General features: G+C 42.7%; 1 protein-coding gene across 1 annotated transcript; it reads right to left on the reverse strand.

Moving 5' to 3' along the window:
• Positions 1 to 1,543: 1,543 nt before the first annotated feature.
• Positions 1,544 to 21,050, reverse strand: LOC139472244 (nuclear cap-binding protein subunit 3-like). Its single transcript, XM_071254633.1, has 11 exons — positions 20,827 to 21,050; positions 20,160 to 20,225; positions 19,809 to 19,906; positions 18,906 to 19,063; positions 17,704 to 17,823; positions 15,475 to 15,698; positions 14,355 to 14,544; positions 13,056 to 13,127; positions 11,475 to 11,502; positions 10,934 to 11,245; positions 1,544 to 9,505 (listed from the first exon to the last, which is right to left on the reverse strand). Exons 1-11 carry the CDS (start codon positions 21,046 to 21,048, stop codon positions 9,010 to 9,012), a joined length of 1,986 nt encoding a protein of 661 aa, XP_071110734.1. The 5' UTR covers positions 21,049 to 21,050; the 3' UTR covers positions 1,544 to 9,009.
• Between the last annotated feature and the right edge of the window lie 6 nt (positions 21,051 to 21,056).

A 21,056-nucleotide genomic window follows, 5' to 3' on the forward strand; every position in this document is an offset into this window, starting at 1 on the left:
ACTCATCAAGAAATCTGTACTTTAGTCGGTACTCGGAGCGACATCTTCCTTCTGTTGCCCCATGCTCTGATAGTGTAACAATCTCATTAAAATAAGATCTAAGTTCTCGCTACCGCAAGACAAAGATTTGTTTAGCCGTAGCGAGAACTAAGATCTGATTTTAATGAGATTGATAGTGTGATGAGGTGAAATGGGGTTTAACGTCACGTTCAAGATTATTGCAATAAAATAGCGACGTGCAAGCACGTGTGTGGGGGTGTACTAGTCCGGACTAATGTCGAGTTTATGGTGCTAGTCCACTAAGATACCATGCTACAGTTTAAAATGGATACTCCACTGAGACACAGAATACTGACTCCGAGTCGACCAGGCCTTGTTTTAGCCCGCTAATGCCGAGCGCCAGGCTGGGTAACAAGAAGTACCATCTTTAAACGACTTTTAGTATGACGAGGCCGGAGTCGAACCCATGACCTTCCGCTCTCCGGGCGAACGATGTACCACAAGACAAAGGAGAGGGCCTGCTCTGATAGTACAGCAAACAGTAGCAAATGTAATGTTCAAGCGTCTGTTGACTCAATCATCCTGGGCCAATCATCAACACTGTTAGTGTATCGTGCTTGCCAATCAGCAACCCTACACCATAACGTACCAATCAGCATCACTGTATCATAATGTTAAAAACATCAACAATACAAAATTGTATCGGCCAATCAGCAATGATGTAATATGTTTGACCAATCAGCAACCCTGTTCTGTTGGGCCAGTTGGTAACACTTCATCATGTAGACAGTGAGTGGGTTGGGTTTAACACTGCTTTTCACAGTATTCCAGTTATATCACGGCGTGTCAATTTAATGTGGGAGGAAAGGCCGAAGTGATGTAGGTCTTAGACGTTTACCACTTCATTGAAACCCACGAGCACGGGTATGGTGCCGACAAACCTAGAAACACAATCGGGGCGAACCGGGATTCGAACCCACAATCATAGGTTTCTGGCGTGTCCAAGGGGCGCAACTCTGCACAACGACTGGGCCACCCGTGACCCACATGTAGACAGAACTTCAGAGATACATTGTGAGATGTTGGACTAAAACTGACCCTACAAAACAGAAACTATTCAGCGGCTCTACACAGCAGTCATCATGGTCAACCAAGCAATACTACTTCATCTTGGGAGCTGCTGGGTTTCAGTTTAAATACTGGCTGGAACGTTCAAGACCATTGCACTTACATAGTCTCTATGTATATAGAGGGGTGTGATGTTTTTTTCTCTATACGAATATATTATGTTGTTATACACGCTATCATCCAGTTCCTGTGCTTCTTTGGTCGAGCGGCCGCGAGGTGACAACAAATACCACATCTTAACGTCTCTTGGTATGACGCGGCCAGGGATCGAACTCCTGACATTCCCCTTTCCGGGCAGACGCTCTATCCACAAGACCACGAAGGCAGTCTGGTGCGCTTATAAACTGAAGTTTTAAAATCTTGCAGAACGATTATTTCTATAAATTAAATATCACAAACATGTCAATGCATAGATCTGTTTATTTCATAAATATTTCTGTTCAAAATGTACCTCTTCTGTACAAATTTAAAATGTACTGTATAAAAAGTATCAACAAATCAACAAAAACAATTGTTCACGTAATAAGGCAACCAAGTACCGACGGTGAGCGTCCTGTGAAAATGTCCGTGGCATGCTCATGTCGTTATCTGTTCCAACACCGACGCAAATGTGGGAGAGAAATACCCGATCAATAGCTTCTTATGTGATATTCTAAACACACACCTTGTATGACATATACAAAGAAGTCCCCTGATGCTGGCAGATGACGTAATGAGTGAGCGAGTGAGTTGGGTTTAACGCCGCTTTTAACAGTATTCCAGTTTTATCACGGCGTGTCAGCTTAATGTGGGAGGAAAGCCCGAAGTGATGCAGGTCTCAGACGTTTACCATTTCGGTGAAATCCACGAGCACGGGTTTGGCGCTGGCAAACCTAGAAACATAATCGGGACGAATCGGGATTCGAACCCACAATCATTGGTTCCTTGCGTGCCCAAGTGACGCAACACTGCACAGCGAATTGCGGCGCCTCAAGAGGACTGGGCCACCCGTGCCCCCAGATAACAAAATGACTACCTGCACCGGTGAAATGTGGAGTGAGTCCAAACCGTGCATCGTCAATACTTAACGGGTTTGTTTACACTGTTTCTCCATCACTGATGAATGCACACGGCTGTGAAATTGTGACGCGTGTCTAGTAAGGCAATGAAAAAAGGACGTGTTTGACTCATGTCAAATGAGCCCAACTCTGTGCGTGAACGTTTCGGAATTCTATGGTTGCCTTATATCGAATCAAGGCGTTGAGGTAGTTGGTTGCATGGCAATGACATACGTCGCAGGAGAAATATTGCCGACTTCATACGAACTATATCCTCTGTATCTCCGCGGCTCGAGTTTCGTAAACCTACCCTTACTCCTGGATCCATTCCCGTGGTTCTCAGGATCTCAAATTATGCCCTTGGTTTTCATCAGCGAATTTGATTCGCTGCGCTACTCAATCTGACGTGCCAATAAGAATGTGAGAATGTTGGGTTGTTGATATCTACACCATGGCAATACCAGTTACCTCCCTCTCCTTAATTGGTCGTTAAAAAGAAAATCAATATTTTTGCACTTATTGAGAGCGGTGCATACACTGTGTGTGTGTGTGTGCGCGCGTGCGTGTGCGTGCGTGCGTGCGTGCGTGCACGTGCTTGTAGTAAGGACTAATGCCAATTTTATAGTGTTTGCCCACTGAAGTAGTAAGCCATAGTTTAAGATGAATAACCCAGTATACAGTATACTGACTCCGACTCAACCAGTCCTTGTTTTAGCCTCTAATGCTGAGCTAGGCAAGGTAACAACAAATACCATCTTTTAATGACTTTTGGTATGACGCAACCGGGAATCGAACACCAGACATTCTGCTCACTGGGCGGACACTCTAATGTTTGACCACAGATGTGGTCAGAGATCGTAAGATCCACGGAAAGGATAGAGATGATGTTTCTGAACGTTGATTGGTTTGAGCACTTGCTGCTTTTCTGGATGTGGCTTAAATACTTGAATACCAGCAGTATGTATTCACAGGTGATGGAGGAACAAAGTGTATACAAAACCCTGACGTATTGACAATGGTAATATAAACTATTTGAAACACTCAACATATGGCAGTCAAAAGTCAGAACTAGTCATCCTACCAGTATAACTCCAGAAAACCTTCAAAATATGTTACAGGCCAATATACACTAAGAAGCCTAAAATAAACATTCTAATTTTTATTTTGAATTCTAATGTTTGAGCTTTGGAAGAACCAGAGCAACCTTTTGGCATGTTGACAAGTGAGTATGGTTTAGCACAGCTTTTAACTATATTCCAGTTATATCACAGCAGGTCAGTCCTCCTTGTGGGAGGACATCCCGAAGTGATTAAGGTCTTAGACGTTTACCACTTTGGGAAACCCACAAGCACTTGTATGTTGTTGGCAAACCAGGCCAAACAAAAGCCAGGTGACCCTGTTGAAAAACAAAGCTAGGCACCAGTGAAAGATATGTCAAGCATGACATGGGTGGATGTTGGTTGTGAAGCGCATCAGTTGCTACAGGGATAGAACTGCTGTCTCTGCAGGTAGAGAAATCATACCTTATAGGGCTGGGACGGGTAACTCGGGTACATGGGTCGGGTGGGTACTGACTACCCACCCGACCCATGGGTAGTCACGTGATTATAGTGTTAAATGGCAAAAATTGTCTAGAACTCTATGGTTACGCTATAAGTGATAAATGTTCACATTTCTTTCTGACTTTGCACACATTCCTTCTGACTTTATGTGATTGCATAATGATAAAACATCAGTCCAGTCAACTTCAGTGTATGCATGACCAGATCGGTTTATACGTGTATCTAAATGTATTTTGACAGGAGTACGGTCAAACTATTCCCAATGGGACATGTTTTACCTATCTCTTGAGACCTTCAGCGGGTACCCAGGTAGGGTCAGGTATAGGGGGGGGGGACCCGGGTAGTAAATTTGGACCTGTCCCAGCCCTAATACCTTCCACTTCAACATCTGTTTGTGTACCTCCCCTTTTGGTACTTTTTACTCTGACTACCTGAACAACTGTTTTCAAAACGTGACAAATAAAATGAAAATGGTATGATAAAATGATGACAAAAAATAGTCATGAAGCAAATTGTAGAATGAAAATGTCATAACAACATGAAATCTAAAAACCAAATAACCACTACAGACAGAATCTGCAGTGGGAATCATGCACGAGGCAATCTTGCTCTCCAAATCATGAACCCTCATTTCTGACACATATACAATTGAATGAAACAAGGATCATTTCTACTTTTTCAAATATAGAGACACAATGTTACTCTATAAGTGAGACAATCAACACCCCTCTGCCATATCCATCACAAGATTCAAACATTACTAGGATATATCGATATCTCCTAAACCTTAGGTCTGGTAAGTTGAAGATTGTAGCAGTCAATGCTTTACATGAAATGAGATAGTCATATGCATGGTTTCCTTGAATACCCCATAGTTCACTTACCCAATTAAAACACAATTATCCACATTGGAACCAGTCATATCTCCAATAGAGATCATTGGAGTGTCTAGAGAAACAAAATTTATGTACAAACCACACCGAAACCATATAGAGTTAGTTCAGGGGGCACATACTGGAACAATGAGTTGGGTTTAACACCGCTGTTAACAACAGTATTCCAGTTTAATCACGGTGTGTCAGCCTAATGTGGGAGAAGTCCGAAGTGATGCATGTCTCAGACGTTTACCACTTCAGTGAAACCCACGAGCATGGGTATGGTGCTGGCAAACCTAAAAAACCTAAAGAGGGCAAATAGGGATTTGAACCCATAACTATAGGTTTCCGGCATGCCCAAGGGACGTAGCTCTGCACAGTGAATTGCAATGCCTTAGAGAAGATTGGGCCAGCCGTGTCCCCCAAACAATCATGAAAAGATAACTTCAAAATCATTATTTTCTGCACTGGACCATAATAGTTGCCTCAAAAACAGGTTCATAAGGCTTAAAAAAATAAAAGAATTGGTTCTCAGGCAATGACATTTGAAAATGTAGTGCGGGCACGTGGTTGTTTTTTGAGTGTTTTTTTTATGTTCAAACTAGTTTGTACCCAAATAAACAGTTGTGTACCATCAACCTGGGAAAGAACCTACCTTCATAAACAAGCATACAAACTTGTATTGCCGCCTTGACCATAAGAGATGCGCAGTAAAGCAGAGCACATGTAAAGGGAAGTAACTGCATGCTATATTGGACATATTGTTTTTAAGTATTAAGATTTCCTTATGTTTTTGGAAAATGGAAATAAAGATGTAACGTGCGGCAGACTTTATGATGATGCGGGCGGTGCCTGAGAACCAAGACTATCATTTTTTTGTTATATTGTTTCAAAACTGAGATTCAGAGTTCTCATTTTCTTAAATCCAGACAGACACTTGTGTGGTAATCTCTAGGTTGCACTCTTTAACCTGAGTGAGTGAGTGAGAGTATGGTTTTACGCCGCTCTTAGCAATATTCCAGCAATATCACGGCAGGGGACACCAGGAATGGGCTTCACACATTGTACCCATCTTTAACATGTTTATGTTTGCCTCTACATCTTGTTCCCAGTGTTATTGGGTAGACCCTGAGAAGGCAACTCTATGAGAATGGATACTGATAAACAGATACAGCCCTCTCAAAGTGTACCATATCTGGATCATGCTGACGTATACCCTTGATTGCCACCCACACCACAGCTTCTGGAAGTGATATGAGCAGCTCAATCTCTCATATCACTATCTTGATACAGAACTTCTCTCACTCAAGGGTTTGAAATCAACACCCAACCTGTCAAAATGCTTCTTTTAATGAGAGTTCGGATTGGATCTCCATCCAAAATCGCTCACTCGTACAAGCAAGCTGTATATACTAAATCGGATGAGGAGACACTTAAATGATTATTTCCTGTAAAGCATTAAGACTGGAAAGTCAAAATCGTTATGCCACAAAGCACACCCATTGGGTGATCTGAAACGTGGTAGGTCAAAGACTGATGATATTTCTGCTCATTTCAATCATGAGAACAAAGTAATGTGTTGGGGAAGCTATTTTTGCATTGTCTTCTGCATTGCATTAACTGGATTCAAAACCAAGTTGTGGTGGTAAGTGCTCCAGGGTATTTATCATCAGAGAATGGAGATAAACTACACTGGATAATCGTGATGGAATAGAGGTAGCAGCTGAAAAGTCTCCTGTCCCGGACCAGGGCCCACTTGCACAAAGCGATCTTAGCACTAAGATGATAATAACTCCCATACTTTAACATAGGCTTACAATGGTCTCAGCGCTAAGATCGCTTTGTGTAAGTGGGCCCAGAAGACCTGGACATCAGTCCTGTTTCCATCTGTGAATATGGAGACAACACCGTCCCACTTTCCACACTAGCAATGGATAATGGGATGAGGATGACACTGGATGATGACATAATGAGAAGCTGCATAGTTGCCATGGATATACGCATAGTATACATGCTTCCTCTGGAACCTGGTGACGATTCTCTCTCAACGGACACTCAGCATTAACAGCGCTACAGAAAAGTGGGATAGAGTGGGGTAACAATTGTAAGAGCTATACACAGGGATCTGTAGTCAGCAATGTTATAGCCATACTACAGTGACCTGTAGTCAGCAATTGTACAGCAATACATCAGTGAACTCAAGTCAGCAATACAACAGCAAACCATTGTAAACTGTAGCAATATCACAGCTGCACCAATGCGACCTGCGGTCAGCAATATAACATCAACACCAGGCAGCCTGTAGTCAGCAATATACCAGTCATGGTCACACCATGGATTCATAGTCAGCAATATTACAGCTGCATCATGGTTACCAGCAATATTAGTTATAAGATGGTGACCAGCATTATTACAGTTATACCATGGTGACCAGCATTATTACAGTTATACCATGGTGTCCAGCAATATTACAGTTATACCATGGTGTCCAGCAATATTACAGTTATACCATGGTGACCAGCACTATTACTGATACCATGGTGACCAGCAATATTACAGTTATACCATGGTGACCAGCATTATTACAGTTATACCATGGTGACCAGCATTATTACTGATACCATGGTTACCAGCAATATTACAGTTATACCATGGAGACCAGCACTATTACTGATACCATGGTGACCAGCATTATTACAGTTATACCATGGTGACCAGCAATATTACAGTTATACCATGGTTACCAGCAATATTACAGTTATACCATGGTGACCAGCATTATTACTGATACCATGGTTACCAGCAATATTACAGTTATACCATGGTTACCAGCAATATTAGTTATACCATGGTGACCAGCAATATTAGTTATACCTTGGTGACCAGCAATATTAGCTATACCATGGTCTCTGCATTATTGTTGTTATACAATGGCGACCAGCAATATTACAATTATAGCAAGGCAACCAGCAATCTTACAGTTATACTATGGTGACCAACAATAGTATGTTTATACCATGGTGACCAGCAATATCACAGCCATACCCTGGCAACTAGCAATACTACAGACATACCCTGGCGACCAGCAATATTACCGCTATAACATGGCAACCAGCAATATTGCCGTTATACTATAGCAACCAGCAATATTACAGTTATACTATGGTGACCAACAATTGTATGTTTATACCATGGTGACCAACACTATTACAGCTATACCATGGCAACCAACAATACTACAGCCATACCCTGGCGACCAGCAATATTACAGCCATTCCATGGCAACCAGCAACATTACAGTCATATAATAAAGACAACCTGTGACCTGTTGTCAGCAATATGACAGCTATATCATGGTTACCTGTAGTCAGCAATATTCCACCTAGACCACAGTGGCATATGCACAGCGACGTTACATATGAACAACAGAACTTATTGGACTTAAAAGGCATGATTGTGATGAAAGCTGGTCATAAGTCCCTGTACTGTCAATACTTGAACATTATATGATCATTGTGTACCTAATCTGGCCTCAAAAACCCATTTTGAGGACAAAACCTATAATACGATTATCTCATGTTTCAGTTCACAGAGATGCCAACCCTAACTGAAGTGTTAGATCAATCATTGGTTTTAAAAAGTGTAATTGCATGTGACAAAGAGTTATGGCCTTGATTTCAGTTAAACACATGGACAAAACTCTGAATATTCACCAAATGTATCATGTGTCACTAATTATCTGTTTTTCAGAAAGACAACGTGGTGTTTCAAGCTCTGAAGTAATTACAGTGTACATGCAATTAGTTCCCTGTCTGCAGCCATAAGGGTCAACCGATCGATTAAATGTGTATAAACATGACAACCAAAGAGGGACTTCGTATCATCATTGAACGGATATTTTAACACCATATAAATTGAAAGCATTGCTGTCCTGGGTCAGCATAGTCTTGCTGTAGAATTATTCAGGTCACTGAGGCATTAACAATTTGCTCTCCGTGATTTTTTATGCATGAAAGTAATTCGTGAAAAATATAACTAAATGATAATTTGGAGGAAAAGGGTAATAACATTTTAATTAACTATTACGCCACAATAGTCATGGATGGCATCTCTGGATTTATCCCATTTTCCAGTCCAACTTCACCTCTTGCTGTTATTGTTTATTTGCCAAATGTCTTTTATGCCAAATACCTCAAATCTTATTTCATCCCCTATCACATAAACAAAAAGAAAAACTTAAGAAGCTCATAACTTGTTGCTTCCCACAAATGATGACATTAAGCTTCATACGACTTATCTGTCATTATCCATCTTGATTTCCATGAATATATCCAGAGAATGATGTTTATTGAGAGACGGTTCTACCCAGAGAGAAATGAGCACACTGAATTTTGATGATATTATGCATCATTCAAACACTTCAATCCTCATGGAAGGATATTTGCTGTTGTCACTGTGACCTTTCCGACCACCTAACCTTGACCTAAGGTCACTCCTCACATGGTCCACAGAACTGTGAACACCAAGCCTTGCTCTCAAGTCCCCGTCACTGTCATCACTTTCCCCTTCACTGTCACCGCTAGCCTTCCCTGAGGGTCCCAAACGTGACATAACATTTGACCTTGGAGTCTCTTCTCCGTCCTCAGACTCTTCCTCTGAACCTTCCTGTTCCTCCTCATCTTCACTGTCACTGACCAGAGGATTAGTCATTACTCTCAACCTGAGATCACCACCTCGAGATCGCTTCATGGACTCTGGTGAACTGTCCCTGTCTTTGTCCATCTTCATCTGAGATCTCAACGCACTGCGTTTGATGAGTTCTCGGGCATCTGTCACTTTGCCAGCAGGTCTGCTGCGAGCACCGGCAACAACCGTCATCACACCACTCCCCTTCCCAAGTCGACTGAAAACAAAATTGACAAAGTGTGAAGTTGGTCTAAAAAAAATGGATGTGGTTCAAACTGACTTAACTAGAGGTGTTTGCAAGTACCTGCAAAAACGGAATCGTCACCTCCACCACCATTTCCTTAACATTCTTAAAGCCCCTAAAATCTTATCATACCACCATATACTTCAAGTAAAAAAACATTACTTCCAGACAATGACCTTATTTAGGAAAGCTTCAAAAGATCCAACAATTACTAACTCCCATGAGTGAGTGAGTGAGTTGGGTTTAACACCGCTTTTAACAGTATTCAAGTTATGTCAGCTTAATGTGGGATGAAAGCCCCAAGTGATGAAGGTCTCAGATGATTACCACTTCGGTGAAACCAAAGGCAACGCGTATGGTGCTGACAAACCTAGAAACATAATCGGGATTCGAACCCACAATCATAGGTTTCTAGCGTACTAAGGGATGCAACTCTGCACAGCGAATCACAGCGCCTTAGAAGACTGGGCCACCCGTGCCCCCCAACCTGCCATGACTACACAAGTAGAAGTTTTGCCACTAAATGACAATGAAAGCAAAAACCATGTTTCACAATAACCTCAAAGATGACCAGCTTATGACCTTGGATTCTAACGTTTCAAGTGGATTTGAAAGATACATGCAAACATGAAGTTTCATGCCTTTAGAGGTAACCATGACTGAGAAACTGACAATGCATATGTTTTCAAAAACTTCAAGCTCATCCTTGACCTTTGACGTAGTTTAACAAAAACCTTTTCAAAGCCCCATCTTTGAGATGGTACATACCAAATTTAATGATAAACACATAATAAATCCATCAATACTTTTTAAAAAGGGAAACCACAAACGTTTTTGAGTGATTTTTCTCATGACCTTGACCTTTTTGACATGTGCCACAAAAAGTCCATTGAAGAGCATTCTTTATTGTCAATACTCTTTCTGTGGAAGACTTCAGAAAATTCTCTGCCACTGAAGGTCAAATTCTGATGAAACCTAAATCAGCCCCGTTTCAACATATTTAACGGTTAATCAAATCAGCAGAATTACAGGTCAGGTCCTCCAAATAGATTCTACCTGCGGATATACAGCCTGACAACCTGAAAATCCTGTACAGCACGTCCTAATCAGCTCAATTAGTTTACAGGTCTAATGATGGAATAACATGATATAAATTCATTTATGTAATGAACATGGGTGTCATGGATGGCGTCATTATCAAGTATTTGCGACAATGTTTCGTTTTGTTGCATTTTTTATAAACGCTGGACACAGCAATATTCCAGCTATATGACGATGGTCTGTAAGTAATGAAGTTTGGACCAAACAATCGAGTGACAATCCAAACTCTGGAAAATTCCATCATGTACATCAACATTCTTGCTGACCTAATCATTGAGTCACAACTTTCTTGTAACAAACCTCTTAGCTTTTCTCTCCTCCTCCTCATCGTCAGCATACATCCTCATGGACCGCTGTTTCCGAGCAGGGGGCCCAAGAAGCTGCTGCAGCTCCGCCTCCATGTCCATCCCGTCCTCACTCCCACTCCCGCCGCCAGACTCCGCCCGCTTCCTCTTGAGGGGGGACACTCTGGGGAGCTGGATCTCCTCCTCCACCTCTTCCTCCTCCGAGTTCCCCCTCTGTCTGGCCTCCCGCTCCTCTCGCTGAGATTCTATTGCATCCCTGGCTTCTTCTAACTCCTCCTCAAATGTCTTTGTGCGGAATCTTTGTTTTCTACACCACAAACAAGAAAAAAACATTACTCAGGTCTTCCTGAAGAGTAGGAGATCTCATTTTTATGACATTGCATGGCTTATCGGTTCCACAAGACTGTAAGCCATCGTGACTATGTAAAAAAATGAAGCAATAATCAGTGGGTTTTTTTCAGTAAATTTCATTAAATTTGTCTCAGCAACTTAAAGTAATTCTAAGAAAACATGACAAATGATGAAGTGCAGCTTACCTTGAGTTGCTGATGAGACCCTTCATACCTGGAAGTAAAATATTCACTATTTAGTATCTCATGTACATTTGTCTACCTACATGGGGGGAAGTTTGGGTTAACGTTACTTTGAACAGTATTTCAGTTAGATCTCGGTGAGACAGCTAGATCCTGAAGTGATGCAGGTGTTAGATGTCTACTTCTTTCGTGAAAACCCACAAGCACAGGCATGGAGCGGACAAACATAGAAACAAGACCATGGCAAACGTGGATTTGATTACATGATCATTGGTTTCTAGCATGCCTACCAGACACAAATCTACACAGCAAAGTTGGGGCACTTAAGACAACTGGGGCACCAACGTTCACCCACCATCACCCGCGTCCATCCACCACCACCTGTGTTGACCAACCACAACCCATGTCCACTCACCAACCGCGCCCACCAACCACCACCCGCGTCCACCAACCACCACCTGTGTCCACCAACCACCACCTGTGTCCGCCAGGGGTACCCGCCACCACCCACCACCACCTGTGTTGACCAACCACAGCCCATGTCCACTCACCAACCGCGCCCACCAACCACCACCCGCGTCCACCAACCACCACCTGTGTCCGCCAGGGGTACCCGCCACCACCCACCACCACCTGTGTTGACCAACCACAGCCCATGTCCACTCACCAACCGCGCCCACCAACCACCACCCGCGTCCACCAACCACCACCTGTGTCCGCCAGGGGTACCCGCCACCACCCACCACCACCTGTGTTGACCAACCACAGCCCATGTCCACTCACCAACCGCGCCCACCAACCACCACCCGCGTCCACCAACCACCACCTGTGTCCGCCAGGGGTACCCGCCACCACCCACCACCACCTGTGTTGACCAACCACAGCCCATGTCCACTCACCAACCGCGCCCACCAACCACCACCCGCGTCCACCAACCACCACCTGTGTCCGCCAGGGGTACCCGCCACCACCCACCACCACCTGTGTTGACCAACCACAGCCCATGTCCACTCACCAACCGCGCCCACCAACCACCACCCGCGTCCACCAACCACCACCTGTGTCCGCCAGGGGTACCCGCCACCACCCACCACCACCTGTGTTGACCAACCACAGCCCATGTCCACTCACCAACCGCGCCCACCAACCACCACCTGTGTCCACCAGGGGTACCCGCCACCACCCACCACCACCTGTGTTGACCAACAACAACCCATGTCCACTCACCAACTGTGCCCACCAACCACCACCTGTGTCCACCAGGGTAACCCGCCACCACCACCCATGTAAACACCACTCATGTCCACCCATGTCCATAATTACTTGTGCCCGCCCACCCACCACCCGCGTCAACCTTCTCCCATATCCACCCACACACAAAGAGAATTAGGGTAGAGCTTCCAATTGCAAAAACACTTGTCTTTACTTCCATGCAAAATTATTCTCCAGCAAAACATAAGATATGATACTGGCTAACCACTATCAGCTGATCACAGGGCCACACGCTCAGCCCACTCCTCCCCAGATATGGCTGAAACAGGAGCATTCATAGCAATCTGTTAGGAATTTGATTACAACACCAACCTCCATAATTGGGATTTCCATATTTCCTGTAGTACTTGCTTCTGCGTTCTGCTCTAGGAAGTTTCCTGTCGGCTGTAAAGATATGATCACTTGAAATAGAACAATATTCACAAACTAATTAGGAGGTATTTCCAAGATATTTCTTGATAGAGATGAGTCAAAATTTCCCTGGAACAAAGAAGGGGGACAGTGATTTCCCTTGAACAAAGAGAAGAGGGCAGAAATTTCCCTGGAACAAAGAGAATGAGGCAGCAATTTCCCTGGAACAAAGAGAAGGAGGCAGATATTTCCCTGGAACAAACAGAAGGGGGCAGCACTTTTCCCTGGAGCAAAAGAGAAAGGGACAGAGATTTCCCTGGAACAAAGAGGAGGGGGTAGGAATTTCCCTGGAACAAAGAGGAGGGGACAGGAATTTCCCTGGAACAAAGAAGAGGGGGTAGGAATTTCCCTGTAACAAAGTGAAAGGGGCAGGGATTTCCCTGGAACAAAGAGGAGAGGGTAGGAATTTCCCAGGAAAAAAGAGGAGGGGGTAGGAATTTCCCTGTAACAAAGAGAAAGGGACAGATTTCCCTGGAACAAAGAAGGGGGCAGGGATTTCCCTGGAACAAAGAGGAGGGGACAGGAATTTTCCAGGAACAAAGAGAAGGGGGTCAGGAATTTCCCTGGAACAAAGAGAAGGAGGCAGGAATTTCCCTTGAACAAACAGGAGGGGGCAGAAATGTCCCTGGAACAAAGAGAAGGGAACAGGAATTTCCCTGGAACAAAGTGGAGGGGACAGGAATTTCCCTGTAACAAAGAGGAGCAGGCAAGAATTTCCCTGAAACAAAGAGGAGGGGACAGGAATTTCTCTGTAACAAAGAGAAAGGGGCAGGGATTTCCCTGGAACAAAGAGGAGGGGACAGGAATTTTCCAGGAACAAAGAGAAGGGGGCAGGAATTTCCCTTGAACAAACAGGAGGGGGCAGAAATTTCCCTTGAACAAAGAGAAGGGAACAGGAATTTCCCTGTAACAAAGAGAAGGGGGCAGGAATTTCCCTGGAACAAAGAGAAGGAGGCAGGAATTTCCCTGGAATAAAGAGAAGGGGGCAGGGATTTCCCTGGAACAAAGAGAAGGGGGCAGGAATTTTCCAGGAACAAAGAGAAGGGGGCAGGAATTTCCCTGGAACAAAGAGAAGGGGGCAGGAATTTCCCTGGAACAAAGGAGGGGTTAGGAATTTCCCTGGAACAAAGAGAAGGGGGCAGTGATTTCCCTGGAACAAAGAGATGGGGGCAGAAATTACCTGGAACTTAGATAACTTACCTTTAGTGGCAAAGCGGAGGAAGATGAATTTAGCTTTAGGTGCATTAAGACCAAGCCTCCATTTCCCAGGTGGCCAGGGCACTTGTTCCTTGTGCTTGGGTTTGCTGTCCTTGGTGTTGATGCTTCCCCACTCGTCGTAGTCGACCTCTTCTTCCTCTTTTGTGGACTCAGTCGACTCCGCCCTCTTGTTCTACAAATAAAAATATCGACCGACTTGAACCAAAAATGTGCATTTCAATTGGAGGAACCCTTTATCCACAACAAAATGTTGTGAGGTGAGATGAGGTGGTGTGAAATGGGGTTTAACATTGCGTTCAAGATTATTGCACTTCTATAGTGACGTGCATGCATGTGTGTGTGCGTGGCTGAGGTGGAATCTGATTGGTCCATAGGAGAGGTGTAGAAGGGACATAACTCGTAATAGCCTCCGGTGGCGCTACAATTGAGCCCAGGACTTCAAGCCTAGTTTGGCAAGGGTAGAAACAGGACTTTTAAAGTCAGTTAACTCTCTTGCCTAGGGAAGTTGATCAAACCCAGGCATTCGTCAACATGAGCCGAAGTTTTAGCCACCCCACCACTCATACTCATGACAAACCACATTTTTCAACTATTCGTTTAAAAAATATACACATCCTGAACAGTCACAATCTATGCTCAAACACCTTGCATGAAAAAACGTCTGAATCAGGCTAAAAAAATAGTCTTTGTTCTCAGGCACTGCCCGCATCATCATAAAGTTTGCCGCAGTTTTCCTTTTTATTTCCATTTTTTTTTTAAATATCCTTAAATATTCTAAGCCCAATGGTAGTCAAATACTGTATTCCAGTATCCTACTCATCAAGGAAAACATTTATGTAGGGAGGCCCTTCCCAGGTTGATGGTACACAACAGTTTATTTGGTTACATACTAGTTTGAACAAGCAATAAAAAAATAAACAAAAACCACCACCCACCCGCAACGTTATTTACAAAAGCAATTGCCTGAGAATCAATTCTTCTATTTTCTTCAGCCTAAGTGACCGCTTTTACCAATAATCCAGCAATATCACAGCGGGGCACTACAGAAATGTATTACAACAAGCTTATCATACACATATAATGACTTTCTAAACATCCATACCTTTCTCTTTGATGAGGTATCTTCATCTGAGTCTAATTTCACATCACCAGCATTTGAAGGCTTCTTTTCTTCAACAGCTTTATTCACTTCTTTCTTTTCTTTTTCATCCTGCCCATCCGTGAGGAGATCCAGCTCATCATCGTCTACCTCCATGCCCTGCTCCTCTCCTCCCTCCTTCACACCATCCTTCTCCTCCTTGTCCATCATCGGAGTCTTCACATCACCTGGGTCAGGCAGAGGAAGAGGGCCTAGTGATATTAGTGCTGTGACCAGATATATAATGAGTGTTGGCTGGGGTTGATTTAACTGCTGGCCTGTTGGCCTGTGGCCAGTTAAAATTACAATGGGCTTGCTGAAATGTAAAGTAATTAGTCCGCCTGGCCAGTCAAAAGTTCCCCCCTTTCCATGGATATTATATTTTCTTAATAAGACATTACTCAGCATGCTCAGGGAACATGTTATTTTGAAGAGAAAATATTTATGCGGGGAGGGAGGGGGGCTGAGGTCTTGTGAATGGTTAACTCAAAGAAAGATATATGACGATCATCTCGGTAGAATGACAACCGGACGTCATTTTGTAATGTGTACAACAACATCTCATATGCTCATAAATCACCTCGAAAGGAGGCAAATAGAGGCCAAGAATTTATCTCAGAGTGCAGGAAAAGGCATTTTACGACTGAGGAGCTCTCAATTTTCAGAGCCCCGCTAGGTGGCTATGCAACCACAGGTTCGGCCACTTCGCTGCCACCACATTAAATTGTAGTTAGTTTGGAGATGGGCCAGTAACTTTTAAAAGGAGCAAGCCCTGCTGGCTACATTCACATTTCTTGATAAATCTGCCCCTGGTTGAGTGATCTGTTATTGCTGAGACCATCTATACAATGAGTGTGTTGGGTGATCTGATATTGCTGTGACCAGCTATACAATAAGCGTGTTGGGTGATCTGTTATTGCTGTGACCATTTATACAATGAGTGTGTTGGGTGATCTGTTATTGCTGTGACCATTTATACAATGAGTGTGTTGGGTGATCTGTTATTGCTGTGACCATCTATACAATGAGTGTGTTGCATGATCTGATATTGCTGTGACCATCTATGCAATGAGTGTGATGGGTGATCTGTTATTGCTGTGACCATCTATACAATGAGTGTGTTGCATGATCTGATATTGCTGTGACCATCTATATAATGAGTGTGATGGGTGATCTGATATTGCAGTGACCAGCTGTATAAAGAGTGTGTTGGGTGATCTCATATTGCAGTGACCAGCTGTATAAAGAGTGTGTTGGGTGATCTCATATTGCTGTGACCAGCTGTATAAAGAGTGTGTTGGGTTATCTTATATTGCTGTGACCAGCTGTATAAAGAATGTGTTGGGTGATCCTCTGATGTTGCTGTGACCAGCTGTAGAATGAGTGTGTTGGGTGATCTGATATTGCTGTGACCTGCTGTATGATGAGTGTGTTGGGTGATCCTCTGATGTTGCTGTGACCAGCTGTAGAATGAGTATGTTGGGTGATTTGATATTGCTGTGACCATCTATGCAATGAGTGTGCTGGGTGATCCTCTGATGTTGCTGTGACCAGCTGTAGAATGAGTATGTTGGGTGATCTGATATTGCTGTGACCAGCTGTATGATGAGTGTGTTGGGTGATCCTCTGATGTTGCTGTGACCAGCTGTAGAATGAGTGTGTTGGGTGATCTGATATTGCTGTGACCTGCTGTATGATGAGTGTGTTGGGTGATCCTCTGATGTTGCTGTGACCAGCTGTAGAATGAGTGTGTTGGGTGATCTGATATTGCTGTGACCAGCTGTATAAAGAGTGTGTTGGGTGATCTGATATTGCTGTGATTAATACCTCTCTGATACCTCTAAGGTGTATTTACAATACTACAGACTGATTTTGAGCGGACAAGGAAGCTTAGGCAGACACAAATACACGTAGTTCATGTTAACATAAATATTAGGCTGCATTTTCAATAATAATATTTTACATAGCTAAATCGAGCCCTGGAATCCCATCAAGGATCAGACTGAAAAGGAAACATCAGTGAGAGTGTAAAGCCATTTTCAACAAAGGAATACAGCAGAACAGCTCTTTCTACCCGCGAGTCAAAAACTGGCCGTAGAAAGAGAAAGATGTTCGTGGAAATATCAGTTCCTGATTATCAAACCCCAAGTTTATCAACCACACCTTCAGTGTACAACAAATATCACTTTTTACCTTTTTTCTGGCCCTTTGATTTTTCATCGCCACTCATCAATTCTGCGCCGGACTCTTGACTGCGACTCATTTTGAGCATCGCCCTTGCTGCAGTTGTTGGGTCAGCCCAGACCACATTACCTACACACCAGGAAGCAAAAACATGTCAATGTTACCCAGTCTGCAACTTTAACCACTAGTCCGCAGCTTGAATCTAGTACAATTCTGTTCAGTGGAGCAAGCCCAACCAATAATAGTCCCCATAATAACACTGAGAATATTGCGATAAGAGCCACGTTAAGATCAGAGGCTAAGCACAGACTGGCTAAATACACTAAGAACCATGCTTATCCAGGCCATAGTTCTCAAAGATAGACTGATTAACCTGATGTTTTTCATCTGTCACCTTAATAATCAGCAGATCAGCACTGAGTTCATGAGGAGCAGATACTAAGTTAACACTTCAGTGTCAAAGTTGAGGATGAAAATTGAGGGTGTCCTTGTCATAACCAAATATGGTTGTGAAAAACACAACTAATAGTTTTAATGTTAAAACTTTGGATGTAACAACGCAAATACCATGTTAATGTGAAAAATTAAAAAATTCTCTAAAGTCTCTAAATCAAAATAATACAGCAAACAATCGCAAGGAGCAAAGGGTTCTCTTGATTTCAAACACTGAAGACTTAGTGTTGTTATTCCTGAATAAAAGGACAATCTTAAAAATGACATTTCACTTTACAGCATTCCTTGTCTGCCAGGATGGGCACACACAATACTGCCTGACCTTGACATTAGACATGTCACGTCTACATCACCGACTTGTGTCCTCTATGGTAGCATGTGTCCAGTGGACATTCTCCTCTTTTCACTCACCCAATAAATGAACACATCAAGTGTCACTGAAAATGCTTTCGTATTTCTTTTTCACAGAGAGTATACATATATTAGAATTGTTCCAACTCCCCGAAACCAATTTATCTAAAACTTAAGGTATGCTATGGCAAGTGATAATTTCTTACTTTTTGACAGTTGGCCCACATGTAATCATTGTTTGGATAGCTACTGAGAAAAATTACTAACTTTCCATTGCATTCATGTCCCGAATCTGTGAACCTGTCGTCTAAAAATAGTTCCCTATTTCAGCAGATTCTATTTAGAATAGGGTTCTCTGACCTGGAATACCTATGGAGTTAAGACAATGCACGAAAGTGTGTACATACATGAGGAATCATCAATCCACTCCACACCTCCTGGTGCGAACTCCTTGAAATAGCGGAATATGTCCTGTGTGCTCATGTCTTCAGTCCCACGGATGTGGATGGCTTCTGGCCTGACTCCACGCTCGCCATGGCTGAAGTCAGCATCCTTAATGCCCAGACTGGAAGTAAAAGCTACAAGCTGACAAGGGAAGTTACTGCATAAGAGAGTCATTCAGTCTGGTTTTACATGCTTTGAAAATGTTGAACAGTTTTTCAAATATATCACAACGTGTCAGCTTGATGTAGAAGGAAATTCTTCAATGCGGGTCTTAGAACATGTTAGATGTTTACCACTTTGGTGAATCCATCGTGCTGACAAACATCATCAGGGCGAACTGGGATTGTATGGATTCAGTTGGTAAGCCCGTAACTATCGTTTTGAATACCGCGTGTTAAAGTGTTAAAGGTTGCATGATTAGAAATCACATTCTGACTGTCACTTTCATGATCTGGTAAGCGATGTTCTGATTAGTCGGATGAAAGGTCATTCTGACGTGACCCCTAATGGGATGTACTCAGATCTTTGTTTAGCGGTAGCGAGAACTAAGATCTGATTTTAATGAGATTTGATGATACCCCTGAGGACCACAACTCTGCATGATGTGCACAGTGAATTGCACCTCAGATGACTGAGTCTCCTGTGTCCTTCAACTACTGCATTAAGCTACATAAACGTGCGCCAAAACTTATCGTATATTAATTATTAATTTCTTTAGCGCCCATAGTTACTTATTTAACTCAGGGACTTAAAAGCAAATTTTTATCATCTTTGTGATCATGACAAATCTTTGATGTCCCAAGATGAGGAAGATGGGCAGTTGTACTCGCTGAACCCTCCGACTCTCATGTGATCTTGAAGTTTACCTTTGGTAGAGAGCCTTGACATCAGCATCCATGCCCTGTTGTTGTGACACCTCAATGCCAAACCTTCGAGCACGCTCTTCTTTCTTCTCAATGGCTTCCTATTAAAGTAATTAAACAACAATCTGATAATCGTTGCCAGCAAAAGTGTAAGATACCTTGCATCCTGAAAACGCTGATGAAATTTTCATAAACATTTATATATTATCAGTGATTATCAATATACTTGAACAGTAGGGTTGTTATGGTTTACTGATATGTATGGCGTCATTGATACTTAGCTAGGATACAGCCTACAGACGATACCTGACAGCTGTTCAGGTAAACTGATCTTAATGAACCAAACCCACATACCTTTGATGTAAGGTCAATACCAGTGATAAAATCGCCATCTCTATTTTCATATTTCTTTGTATAAACCTGGAAAAAATAAAGAATAAAATGCACATGTCATTGTTCATACCACATGCTCAATGGAAATTAGGACATGCCTCACTGTTTTGTCTCATCTAATACACAAAAACACACTGTGTAACGGTGAAATCGTAGCCACTCCCAACTCGACGAACCGAGAGTAAATTCGTAGACGTTTCTTATAATGGAATTATATTTTAAGTCTGCAAGACGTAACTTCTTGTTCAGCATCAGTTTCAATATATATCTGTATCATGTGTATATAAATCAAAACATATGGAATTTTAGCAGAAAAGCTTGCTGTAACTGTAAGGTGTTGGCAAATTCATTATCCTAGCTTAGTTTCAAGTTAGCAACATCAGTTAGATCCTCCACCCTCACAGTTATTTGTTTGAGAAGTTTTGATAAAAACATTTACACTATACTATTCTACCTAGTTTGGTTTTTTTTACTTCGTATATTTCATTGTTGTTCATATTTTATTAGAATCGCGTTCTTCGTGATAATTAAAAACGGCCCCTTAAAACACATTCACAAACATACATGCTTATACGGGATGTGTCTTGTGAGTGAGCTCATCTGATAATAAATTTACAGTTAAACATACCTCTGTTTTCGATTTTGTTTTGTTTTCGGTTCCAACATCCGCTATTCTCACATTAAACTCAACCTCTCCAGCGTTCCCAGTGTTATCAGTCTTCACGATCTCGTCAACCTCTATTGCTACTTCGGACTCTAACGAGCTATCGCTGTCGGATATTTCACCTTCTTCAGTATTATCTACACATATTTTCAAATTTGGTAAATTCTGTCTTCCTTGGTCGTCCATGTTGCTTC

This window comes from Haliotis cracherodii, unplaced genomic scaffold (assembly GCF_022045235.1).
Source record: "Haliotis cracherodii isolate W230 unplaced genomic scaffold, xgHalCrac1.p SCAF_24, whole genome shotgun sequence".
Classification (NCBI taxonomy): domain Eukaryota; kingdom Metazoa; phylum Mollusca; class Gastropoda; order Lepetellida; family Haliotidae; genus Haliotis; species Haliotis cracherodii.

Coding starts and splice junctions, on each gene's coding strand:
- LOC139472244 (XM_071254633.1), bottom strand. CDS start 21,048: ATGGACGACCAAGGAAGACAGAATTTACCAAATTTGAAAATATGTGTA. Junction 19,064..19,808: donor GTCAAGGCTCTCTACCAAAG/GTAAACTTCAAG, acceptor TTTTACTTCCAG/TCTGGGCATTAAGGATGCTG. Junction 9,506..10,933: donor GAGGAGAGAAAAGCTAAGAG/GTTTGTTACAAG, acceptor TTTTGTTTTCAG/TCGACTTGGGAAGGGGAGTG.